Consider the following 13183-nt stretch of genomic DNA (forward strand, 5'->3'; position numbering starts at 1 on the left):
TCAAGTCTCCAACATGCCAACCATGTAGACAGCCAAATATGATGGAGTCTTGGTTATGACCATATATCATCCCCAAGTATTACTGACAGTATTCAACTTACCAGTCAAGATGCCTTCCCTTCCCCCCTGCACTGCCCAGCACCCTCACTCGTAGCACATGACAAAGTGATCTACAACACTGGAGTAGCCAAATTTTCACCTATCTTTTGTCATTTGCGGGACCGTAGAAGTGTGTCCAACATCAGCCTTAATTTCTCCATGCTGCATTTGGCAAATCTTCTTTCAGTCTTTTGACATTTGCGGAACAGAGACCGTAGAAGTGTGTCTGGGGTTGGCCTCAGTTCTCACTACTTTTTCCCAAGGTAACACCTCAACAGTCATGGCTTTAAACTTAAGATAAAACCAAATTACTCTGGTTGATTCAATGTGCAGTTTCAGTGCCAGAGGTTTTAACCTTGTCTTCAACGAAAGTAGAGCGAATTTCAAAAGTTATGGGAGCTTATTTAGATAGGACCCTATCCTTAGAGCCTCAAGTTAATACAGCAGTACATACTGATTTTTAAAACTTCATCAACTTCGTAACATATGTTCCCTTTTTGCAGAGAAATATTTTATTATTCTGGTTCAAACACTTATTTCATCTCATCTGGAATACTGTAATGCACTATATTGTTCTCTCTCTCTGAATCAGTTGACTTCAAAATGTTACGGCTAAAATGATATTTCATCTTGAGAAGTTTGATAGATCAACTCCTTCCCTGATCAAGTTGCATTGATTACCATTTCAGGTGCGTGTCACTTTTAAATTGGCTTGTTTGATTTTTAAATCATTTGATGTTACAGAGCTGCATAAAGATAGGACTGACTTTGTGGTCCTATTTATGTGGTTACCTTGGCTGGTTAAGTGCTGAATATTGCACTTGACTGACTCTGCCAACCCAAAACTAATATAAGTAAGACCATTACCGGGCTATGCTAAACAGAAAAGGAGTAAATAGTCTATATTTTCAAGAACTTGAGAATTTAATTCACTGCCTCCAAGTCTAAATAAAACATTGAGATGGTACCAGAAGAGTGAAGAGGTATAAGACAGCACTTACCTAACAACTTTGGGAACTAGGTGGAACATGGACATAGCAAATAAAGTGTCAGCAATAGATATGGAGGTACTTTTCAATAATATACAGTATATAAAGTGACTACAAGTGAAATTTCTGCACATGGTGGGGCAGAGGAGAAATGAAGTCCTCTATACAATGCTCCATTACATTTCTATGGGACCACCAGTTCTAACAACTGCTGCATATATACACTGATTCACTATCACTGAATGATTGAGGAATTATACCTTGTCAATGCCATCCCTCACACACCCACTTGTTACACTTAGCAGAGATAAAATGAATCTTCACCTTTTGGCACAAATATATTGGCCAGAATCGCCAGGCTGGTCAAGAAGAAGGAGGCACTCAGGGTTCTGCGGCGCCCAAAGTAACACAATGATGCAGTAGTAATCAGTCTAGCAGGGAAGTCAATGACTCCAAAAATTACTTGGATCATGTAGATATTGATTCCAAAGCTTTGAAGGTCCAAGATCAAGCCATAAAAGCAAAAACTGGTGGAGAACCTGCAGATGGTAATGGGAATAAGAAAAATTTATGTGTTCATCTGGTTTGGACTGAGACCCAAAAACTTGAAATATTGTGACAGGACATGAGACATGTATGGCAGGAGCTGATGGCTGGAAAATATAGCACCATGTCTGGATTTGAGAGGGGGTGGGAGGGGGTGGGAGAGTGGTTTGAGTGAGAAGGATTGATGGGGGATATTCAGGCTGCTTTTGCCCAATTCTCATCCTTTTACAATCTTTCTCCTCCCCCCCCCCCCCCCCCCACAGCCTTCTCTTGCTCCTCATCATACTGTCTGCTGTGGCAGCAATTCTAGGACAATGGGTGTGCTCACACAGGCTTGAACTCTGGGCCAGCATGCTGTGGCAGAATTGCATGCTGGCTTAAGAATTTGGCACAGTTTGCCTGTGTGAAAATGCAAGCCTAGGTACCAACTGTGTGACAGGAACCAGTTTGATGTATCTAGTCATAAGTGGGTGACAGGGACAGCCACCTTGAGATACTGTTTCAGAAATTTAAGACAGCACTTAAAACACATTTTAATATAACATTCCACCAAATATAACTTGTTGCTTATTTGTGGAGCAGGAATTTGCCATTGCAGGAGGCATCCAAAAATGAACATGAGAATAGCCATACTGGGTCAGACCAATGGCCCATCTAGCCCAGTATCCTGCTTCCAGAAGTGGCCAATTCATGTCACAAGTACCTGGCAGAATCCCAAAGAGTAGAAAGATTCCATTAACTCAAAGAGTAGCAAGATTCATGCTACTAATCCCAGGGACAAGCATCTCCTAAAGAGGAGACAGTAAGTGCTCCCATAAGTACATAAGTACGTAAGTAATGCCACACTGGGAAAAGACCAAGGGTCCATCGAGCCCAGCATCCTGTCCATGACAGCGGCCAATCCAGGCCAAGGGCATCTGGCAAGCTTCCCAAACGTACAAACATTCTATACATGTTATTCCTGGAATTGTGGATTTTTCCCAAGTCCATTTAGTAGTGGTTTATGGACTTGTTCTTTAGGAAACCGTCTAACCCCTTTTTAAACTCTGCTAAGCTAACCGCCTTCACCACTTTCTCCGGCAACGAATTCCAGGGTTTAATTATGCGTTGGGTGAAGAAAAATTTTCTCTGATTTGTTTTAAATTTACTACACTGTAGTTTCATCGCATGCCCCCTAGTCCTAGTATTTTTGGAAAGCGTGAACAGACGCTTCACATCCACCTGTTCCACTCCACTCATTATTTTATATACCTCTTTATATATGTCTCCCCTCAGCCCTCTTCTCCAAGCTGAAAAGCCCTAGCCTCCTTAGTCTTTCTTCATAGGGAAGTTGTCCTATCCCCGCTATCATTTTAGTCGCCCTTCGCTGCACCTTTTCCAATTCTACTATATCTTTCTTGAGATGCGGTGACCATATTAACTTGGAGCAGGTAGCGCCCATTAATCCAAATGTTAACACACAACCTGCAATACAAAATTGTGCAAACGCCCCTTCTTGATGCAGTGTTAGTTTTGGGCTTGCTGTGCATTAAAATTCAGTGAAGCTGTCCATATCTGCAGCAGCCAGGATCTAGGGGCAGCCAGGGCCCTAAGTCAAATATTCCTGCAACCTCAGAGACTGTCAGTGAGCCCTCCAGTGTTCCCCAAAAACCTAAAGACTTTAGGCATGAACGTCCTTGTTACCAGTGTGGGCGTACAGGACATTTCAAAGCAGATTGTCTAGATATCTGCAGTAAAGAGCATTTCAGTTCCTGCACCAAAGCTGGCAACTTTTGTGGGTAGCTCCAGTCTCAAGAAGGAGGCCCACACAGTTGCCACATCACAAAAAGTTACTGGTTATTCATCAAGCAAGGAAGCAAATGGGTTTCCACAACACTATAACATCCCTAACTGTGAATCAGACCCAGGTGGTGGGGCTTGTGGACACTGGCTCTAGCAGGACAATATTAAGACCAGAGATAGTGGCAGAAGATGCTATTCTTCCAGGGTGCACTGCAGAGGTAGTGCTAGCTAATGGATCCAGAAAAACTGTACCCATTGCTCAAGTATTCCTGGATTGGGATACCAAGCCTGGATACAGAGCAGTGGCGTAGCTACGTGGGGCCTGGGGAGGCCTGGGCCCCATAGATTTGGCCCTGGACCCCCTGCCAACGACCCACTCGACCCCCCCTCCCGCCGCCAACCCTCCCCCGCCGTCACCGTGGGCTACCTTTGCTGGCAGCTGAGGAGGTCCTCTTCTTCCTCCGAAGGCTTTATTCTGTTTCTGATGTCCTGCACATTGTATGTGCAGGACGTCAGACTCACAGAAACAGAACAAAGCCTTGCAGATTAGCCAGCAACGCTGGCTGATCTGCAAAGCTTAGTTCTGTTTCTGTGAGTCTGACGTCCGTTGCTGGCTGATCTGCAAGGCTTCGTTCTGTTTCTGTGAGTCTGACGTCCTGCACGTACAATGTGCAGGATATCAGAAAAAGAACAAAGCCTTCGGAGGAAGAAGAGGACCTCCTCGGCTGGCGGGGATTGGGGTCCCTGCCAGCAAAGGTAGCTCACAGCGACGGCAGGGGAGGGTTGGTGGCGGGAGGGAGGGTCGAGAGGGTCGTCGGCAGGGGTCATCAAAGTTGGTGGTAGGGGGGGTCGGCAATAGCGGGGGGGAGGGGGTAAAATGTGCCCCCTCACCTCGGGCTCTGGCCCCCCTCCCGCTGAAGTGTGGCTACGCCCCTGATACAGAGAAGTAAGAATAATGAAAAACATGCCATACCAATGCTGTGTGGGACCGACATGGGTTCAGTGAACATTACCCTTGACAGCGGAGTCAGCATTTCTGTTATGGTGACCCATAGTCAAGCACAGACGGCCCAACAAACGGAAGCAGCAGAGACCACATCTCCAGTTCTAGATCCTAAGCTTGTCTAGGTGGGACCAGTTGACCCAAATGACAGAAGGAGGCGCCCCAGCGCTTCCAGCAGAAGCAGTTCCAGAGGTAACCGAGGCTGTGAGTATGGGGTAGCCTGACTTATTTGACACACCTGTTGACCCTGATTTGTCAACGTCACCAGCAGAGACCCTTCCAGATATGGATACTGATATAGGATACAGACATGCTTTTCAGGAAGCACAACACTCTGACCCTGACCTGGAAGCCCTGAGGCAGAGGGCTGGTCAGCCAACCAATGAGACTTGTAAAGTTTGTATCCTATGGAAAGGGGGCTTGCTGTATAGACAGACTGATCCCACTGATCCTAACGGCCCCTGGACAACAGGCAAACAGATTATAGTGCTCAAAGCATACTGAGAACAACTCCTACAGACTGCACATGACATTCCATTAGTAGGACATCAGGGCTGACATGAACACGCAGTAGATTGACTGAGAAATTCTAGTGTCCGGGAGTATCTCAAGTCGTAGCTATTGTCGAACCTGTGATGCATGCCAAAGAGTGGGTAAGACCCAAGATCACCCCCGAACCCCCCCTGAAACTTTTACCCATTATCAGTGAGCCATTTGAGAGGATAGCTGTGGATATAGTGGGGCTTCTCACTGTCCCAGCTGGACTGGGAAAAGGTATATGTTGACAGTGGTGGACTTTGCTACCAGATATCCTGAAGTGGTAACCTTATCCTCAATAGCAGAGAGAATTGCCACTGAACTGCTAGAAATATTTTCCCAGGTAGGATATCCATGAGAAATAATCTCAGACCAAGGGACACAGTTTATGTCTGAGCTGATCTAAAATCTGTGAACACACCCCATATCACCCTGAAACTAATGGGTTGGTGGAGAGATTTAATGGGACATTAAAGCAAATGTTAAAGACTTTTGTGTAGTCAGGAGACTGTGAAAAGTACTTACCCTACCTAATATTTGCTTAGAGAGAAGTACCACAGAAGTCTACCAGGTTCTCCCCATTCAAGCTACTTTATGGTTGGAGGGTGAGAGGGCCCCTTGATCTAATAAGAGGAGGGGAAAATTGACACCACTGACACCCCTGTAATTGAATATATAGTCAATATCTCTCTATATAAAACGCACCTCCAATGTTCTAATGAAGCCTCACTTTCCCAACGTTCTAAAAGTGAGGCAGCAGAGACCACTTTTCCTACATGAGTGTCTGCCCCGCCCAGGTGTCAAACGTGATGACGTCAGGGCAGAGCACTGACACTCAACGAATTGCAACAACGGACAGTGCCCCACAACCCCACACAGGCGCATCACACAAGCCCCTACCCTGCTGCAGGGGGAGGAGTAGGGAAACACACGGAGCATGTTTCCATACTCCTCCCCCTGCCCACGAAACACCTCTAACCCCCCCTCCGCACCCCGGCGCATCACACAACCCCCTCCCCCAGGCGCATCACCAAGCCCCTATCCCCCCCCCAAACACGCCTCGCCACCCGCAGCCGAAAAAACTAACTCTGTCCGGCCGCTGCTGCTTATTCTCTTCAGCAGCTGCAACAGCAGCAGCAGAAAACGGAACATAAAGAAAAAACACAAAAAAGATCTTAAAACTAACACACACCTCCGAAGACAGCCATCTCTCATTGGCTGACGTCTCTGCAGCTGCTCCGCCTCTCTCCTTACGTCACTGCCCCTGGAGAAGACCCCGGAGGAGCGCAGCGACGTCAGAGGGGAGAGGAGGAGTGGCTGCAGAGACGACCAATGTGAGATGACTAAAACAAGTTCCCTAACACTCAAAAAACTAGCGCTTTGAGACCGCCTGTCAGCCTGATCTCCTTTTGATGAAACTCAGGATTTCTACGAAAAAGTAAAAATGCAGCCTGAACACTGACAACATCTCAAAACAATACACTTAATTCATCTCGAGGGCACCATACGTCTTTATTTTTACTGTTAGCAACTGCATGAAAATGTCATCCTCACATGATCATTAATCTGCCTTCTGGCACGAGCCAACAATTAAAAAAAAACACTAAAGAGTAGCTACGATCGATCGGGCTAGGAGAGAGGCAGGTCTTTTTCATTGTTGTTGCTGCTGCTTTTCAACACTCAAGCATGCCCAGATCTTCCGAAGTCTGACACAGACAGGCTCAGTGATGGTGTCAACAGACAGGCTGTCCCGAGACCACAGATACGATCAACAGCAGCACACATCACAGAAGGCAGGTCAGAGACATTTCTCACAAGGAGTTGACGGGCTGCACCTCAGTAACATCACATGTGGCACACAGAACAAGTAGACTCCCTCAAATACTCCCCCCTCCCATAGCTGCCTCTCACTGGATCTCTAACATCCAAACTAACCTCTCTCTCACTCTCTCTAGAACACACACACACACACACACACACAAGGGACACGGAGGAGATGAGAGGGGAGGGAAAAAACCACCACGTACACACTCTCTCTCTCTCACTCTCTCTCTCACTTAACTGGCTATAAGTGAGAACCGGCTCAAATGGTTGTGTTCTGCTATGCAAAATTTTGCTGCTGGCTTCCCATTTTGACCCTAGCCTTGCACACTCTCTTTCACAAACACACACACCCTTACACTGTCTCTATCTCACACAGACAGACAGACACACACACACACACACACACACTTACTCTGTCTCACACACACACAGACACACATATATGTGTGTGTGAGAGAGAGAGTCAGAGAAAGTGTACGTGTGTGTGTGGAAGAGAGAGACAGTGAAAGTGTGTGTGTGTCTGTGTGTAAGAGAGACTGTGAGAGTGAGTTAAGAGAGAGAGTGAGAGTCTCTATCTCACACAGACAGACAGACACACACACACTTACTCTGTCTCACACACACACAGACACACATACATATACACACTCTCACTCTCTCTCTTAACTCACTCTCATAGTCTCTCTTATACACAGACACACACACACTTTCACTGTCTCTCTCTTCCACACACTCACTCTCACACACACACACATACACTTTCTCTGACTCACTCTCTCACACACTCACTCTCACACACACACACACATACACTTTCTCTGACTCTCTCTCTCACACACACACACACACATATACACATTCTCACTACACTTGAGAAATAAAAAAAACAATGACCGTTGTATTCAGACACACACACACAAGGGACACGGAGGAGATGAGAGGGGAGGAAAAAAACCACCACATACACACTCTATCTCACTCTCTCTCTCTCTTAACTGCCTATAAGGAGCAACTGACCCTCCACTGTCACAGGGACTGCTAGCACCTCTCTCTCTCTCACACACACAAGGGACACAGAGGGGATGGAAGACAAAAAAAGAATCATTGGGTATGGAGGGGACGGCAGGGGAGATAAGGTAACTACTGGCTCAAATGGTTGTGCTCTGCTATGCACAATTGTGCTGCTGTCTCTTCACTTTGACACTAGCCTTGCATATTCTCTTTCACACAGACACGCGCACACACACACACTTTCTCTGTCTCATACATACACAGACACACATACATATACACACTCTCTCTCAACTCACTCTCATAGTCTCACTTTCACACAGACACAGACACACACACACACACACACACTTTCACTGTCTCTCTCTTCCACACACTCACTCTCACACACACACGGCTGGGGGGGGGGGGGCAGAGGAGAATCGCTGGGTGCCTGGAAGGGGAGCAGGGGAGATAGAACAATCGCTGAGTGGCTGGAGGGGGGGCAGGGGACACAGGAGACAGTCTCACTCTCTCTCTCACACACACACACACACATTCATTCTATCTCTCTCTCACACACACACAGTCACTGTCAAACACACTCTATCAAACATACACACTCCGAGGAAAACCTTGCTAGAGCCCGTTTCATTTCTGTCAGAAACGGGCCTTTTTTACTAGTGTGACATAAACTAGGAGACCTTGTGGGCTTTGACAGAGATAACTTGCAGGCAGCCCAAACTAAACAAAAGACCAGGCACATGTTTTAGTCTCAGTACGTCAGAAGTACATAAGTACATAAGCATTGCCATGCCGGGACAGACCAAGGGTCCATCGAGCCCAGCACCCTGTCTCCGACAGCGGCCAAAAGAATAAACAATTTGTCCTGCCCATCCCAGAAATAGTGGATTATTCCCACGTCCATTCAATAACAGGAAGCCGTCCAACCCTTTTTTAAAGTCCGCTAAGTCAACCACCTTAACCACTTTTTCCGGCAACGATTTCCAGAGTCTAACTACGCGTTGAGTGAAGAAAAATTTCCTCTGATTCGTTTTTTTACAGCCAAGCCACAAGATACCACTGTATCTGCTCTGACCCAAGGGACAGAGACAGACACCTTGAAATCCTGACTGCATCCTTTGAACGGAAAGGCTACAACCCTAAAATAATCTCCAAAAATATTGCCTGCTCCCTCAAAACACCCAGAGAAAATCTGCTACAGTACAAAGAAAAAAAATCCCCCTTATAGTGACATGTACTTGATTGTTTATGCCAAATTAATGTATGCCTTTTCAGCCCTTTACTGTTGTAAGCCACATTGGGCCTACCCACGGGTGGGAAAATGTGGGATATAAATGCCATAAATAAATAAATACAACCCGGAGCTGGAAAAATTAAGAAAAATCATAAAAGATCTTCAACCTCTACTACAGGAGGATGAATTACTGAAAGAGATATTCCCATCCCCACCAGTGCTTGCTTTCCGACAGCCACCCAACTTAAAACACAAGCTAATCAGAAGTAAATTCCCAACACAGACTCAAAAAGAAGAGAATGGCACACATCCTTGCAATATATCCAGCTGTAAGCTATGCCAAAACATTTCACAGGACCTCACAGTCATTCACAAAGGAAAAATATTCAACATAAAGGAATCTTACATGCTCATCTTCCAATGTGGTATACATCATTCAGTGTAAAAAAATGTAATGAAGGATGCTATATTTGGAGAAACAAGCCAGATGCTAAAGACAAGATTTAATTTACATAGACATCACATGAAGAATGCCAGTGCCAGCCAGGATTTCACCCCTGTGGGGCAGCACTTTACAAAACCAGACCACTGTACCAGTGATTTCATAGTAAGAATCCTGCAAGGTAACTTTAAAACAATACAGGAACGTAAGACCTTTGAAGTCAGAATGATTGAATATTTTGACACCCAACAGACAGGACTTAACAAGGATCTGGGTTTTCTAGCCCATTATAAACCATAAAGATGTATTGCTCTGTTTGTCACCCTCCTCTCACCTATCTACCCCCATCCTGTTAGACTATCAATGAAATGCTTTGATGTTCCCATGCATATCTCCTATCCAACCCCACCCTGGTAGACTGTCACTGTTATGCTTTGATGTTTCACTTATATATACTGTCATCTACCACATTTGCTTATTTCCGATCTGACGAAGACGGGCAACCTTCGAAAGCTAATCAAGAAATGTATTAAGTTATGTCCAATAAAAAAGGTATCATCTTATTTTCTTTTCCATGTTTTATTTTGTTTTATTTCTATTGATTACCTTTAAAAGTGGACTAACGGCTACCACTCCTCTCTACTTGTAAATATGTTAAAAGCCTATGTGGATTGCACACCCATGGTTTTAGTGAACCCATACTTGACCTCTTAGCAGAGATATTAACAGAGGGATCTACAAAACAAGTTATAGTGAGAGAGCAATTAACCTCCACCCAGAAAAAGCAGCCAGAAGCAGCATTGCAAAAGTATGCTGATATGTTTTCTACTAAACCAGTAATTATTCATTTGGCTAATCACAATGTAGACATTGGTGCCTATAAACCACTGAAGCAGAGTGTCTATCAAATATCTATTGAAGTGGAGAAACAAATGAAGCAGGAGATTGATGAGATGCTAGCTCTAGGTGTTATAAAGAAGTCTCATAGTCCCTGGGTTTCTCCTGTAGTTCTTGTCTCTAAGAAAGATGGCACAACCTGCTTCTGTGTGGATTACAGGACGCTTAATGAATGTACTGTATCTGACACCTACCCGATGCCACAGATGGATGAGTTGCTAGATCATTTAGCTGGGGCCCAGTACCTGGCCACAATGGACCTTAGCTGAGAGTACTGGCAAATTCCCCTAACAGCTGCTGCTCAGGAGCGATAAAACAGAATGGAGGAGGAGAACCTTCATGTAAACAAAAGCAATGGACAAAAAAGTGAGGACAGCTCAAAGAGTATCAGGACGTTTTTAATATAAACAGCTTAAAAACGACCCGACATGGCCATGTTGCAGCACTAAGGCCTGCATCAGGGGTCAATTGAATCACTTGTGTTGTGGCTGGTTGGCTTAACCAAGAAAGGTGTAGCATGTGGCTTTCGTAAAATGAAAAAAAAACTCTGGGCTGCAGAATGCCGTAGCAGCAAAACTCGTCTATAACCAGCCATTGCTCAGGAGCATAAGCATTTATTACTCCATTGGCCTTTATGAATTTACTGTGATGCCTTAGGAATGAAAATGCCCCTGGTATGTTCTAGTGCTTGATCAATCTTTGTTAGATGGACTCCAGTAGCATGCTAGGGCTTATCTTGATTACATTGCTCTGTACAGTCGGAATGACCACCCAATTCATTTAAGTGGGGTGTTAGACCGAATCTGAGAGGCACACCTGACCATTAAGCTCAGCAAATGTCAGACAGGAATGGCAGAAGTGTAATATTTAGGTCACAGAGTGGGAGGCAGCCTGAGCCAGTTAAGGTGGAAGCTATACAAAACTGGCCCACTCGCCAAACCACAAAGGAAGTATTGGCCTTCCTTGGGACAGCAGGGTACTATAGGAAGTTTGCGCTTCACTATAGCACTATAGCCAAGCCCCTGACTGACATGACAAAAAAAAAAAAAAAAAGACTACCCCAAATAATTACCTGGTTGCCAGCATGTGAAGCAGCCTTCCAAAAATTAAGACTGCATGGGCTACCGCTCCCTTACTAGTTGCACCTGATTACCAACAAAGATTTGTGGTACAAACTGATGCCTCAACATCTGGCATTGGGGCTGTACTCAGTCAAGTGAACAGCAGGGGGGGAGGCGCACCCCATTATATACATGAGTAGCAAGCTTCTTGACACAGAGATAGCATATGCCGCTATTGAGAAAGAATGTTTGGCCTTAGTGTGGGCCCTTATGAAACTGCAACCTCACTTGAATATTGTGTTCAATTCTGGTCACCGCATCTCAAAACAGATATAGTGTAATTAGAAAAGGTGCAGAGAAGGGCGACAGGACGACTTCCCTATGAGGAAAGGCTAAAGCGGCTAGGGCTCTTCAGCTTGGAGAAAAGGCGGCTGAGGGGAGATATGATAGAGGTCTATAAAATAATGAGTGGAATTGAACTGGGTAGACGTGAAGTGTCTGTTTAGGTTTTCCAAAAATACTAGGACTAGGGGGCATGTGATGAAGCTACAATGTAGTAAATTTAAAACGAATCGGAGAAACTTTTTCTTCACTCAACGTGTAATTAAACTCTGGAATTCATTGCCAGAGAATGTGGTAACGGCGGTTAGCTTAGCGGAGTTTAAAAAAGGTTTGGACGGTTTCCTAAAGGAAAAGTCCATAGACCAACATTATTAAATGGACTTGGGGAAAATCCACTATTTCTGGGATAAGCAGTATAGAATGTTTTGTACTTTTGGGGGATCTTGCCAGGTATTTGTGACCTGGATTGGCCACTGTTGGAGACAGGATGCTGGGCTTGATGGACCTTTGGTCTTTCCCAGTACGGCAGTACTTATGTACTAACCATACCAGTATGGGCGAGACTTTACCGACATCACAGATCACAATCCATTGGTCTAGCTTAAAAGGGTCTCAGGAGAGATTGGGAAGCTACTCTGGTGCAACCTGTCCCTGCAGATGTATAACTTCTCCATACAGCACCGGAAGGGCAGTGAACATGGCAATGCTGATGGACTCTCCAGAAAGGAAGGGCCAGGACTGCCCTGACACTGGACTGTTGAGATTCGACCAGCGAACTGAAGAGGCAACAGTCCAGGGTCTCTTATAGAGGGGAGGTGTGACAAAACAGGGGACTTACGTCTGACTTCTTGTGTCAATGTATGACCTTTTTGTTCCCCAGTGCATTTCCCTTGTTTGGCCTGCAGATGGTGACTGTTTTTTTTTGTGTGTAAAGCTGTTACTGAAGTGACAGTTTTTTCCCGCCTAATCACTGAGGAAATCTTTAGTCTCAGTATGGGAGCACAGAGGTAAACAATCTTTCTCCCAAGACTCTGTGCATAGTTTTGTGAGCAGTTAATTTCCTGAAGCTTCCCAGGCGCTACTCAGGTAGTGACAAAGTATTTAGACAGTTTTAATATTGATCCCTATTCAGTTACCCGTTATTGCCTGTTACTTTTCCATCTGTTTTATATGGTTCACTGCTGTAATTTTGTGACACTAACCTTGTTAGTTTATTGGCTCTGTTTGTCCTGTACCGACTAAGATCCTGGTGGTTGTGTGTTGGGTCTGTGAGTGCTTTCTAGGAACTATGGGACCCCTGAGAGTGTGGCCCCAGTAACATAGAAATCATCAGGGGATATCTTGAGAGTAGGAACTCGCCCAGAGGCAAGTGGGACCCAGTGGCGTACCTAGGGTAGTTGACACCCGGGCCAG

General features: G+C 45.3%; 1 protein-coding gene across 1 annotated transcript in view; it reads right to left on the bottom strand.

The window, feature by feature from the left end:
* LOC115480789 (solute carrier family 22 member 6-A-like) overlaps positions 1–13183 on the bottom strand; it is an 88317-nt gene that overhangs the window by 20051 nt on the left and 55083 nt on the right. The window contains exon 8 of the mRNA XM_030219690.1: positions 1413–1627. Within this exon, the coding sequence (XP_030075550.1) occupies positions 1413–1627 (215 nt within the window). The remainder of the gene's footprint in view (positions 1–1412; positions 1628–13183) is intronic.

This window comes from Microcaecilia unicolor, chromosome 11 (assembly GCF_901765095.1).
Source record: "Microcaecilia unicolor chromosome 11, aMicUni1.1, whole genome shotgun sequence".
NCBI classification, from domain to species: domain Eukaryota; kingdom Metazoa; phylum Chordata; class Amphibia; order Gymnophiona; family Siphonopidae; genus Microcaecilia; species Microcaecilia unicolor.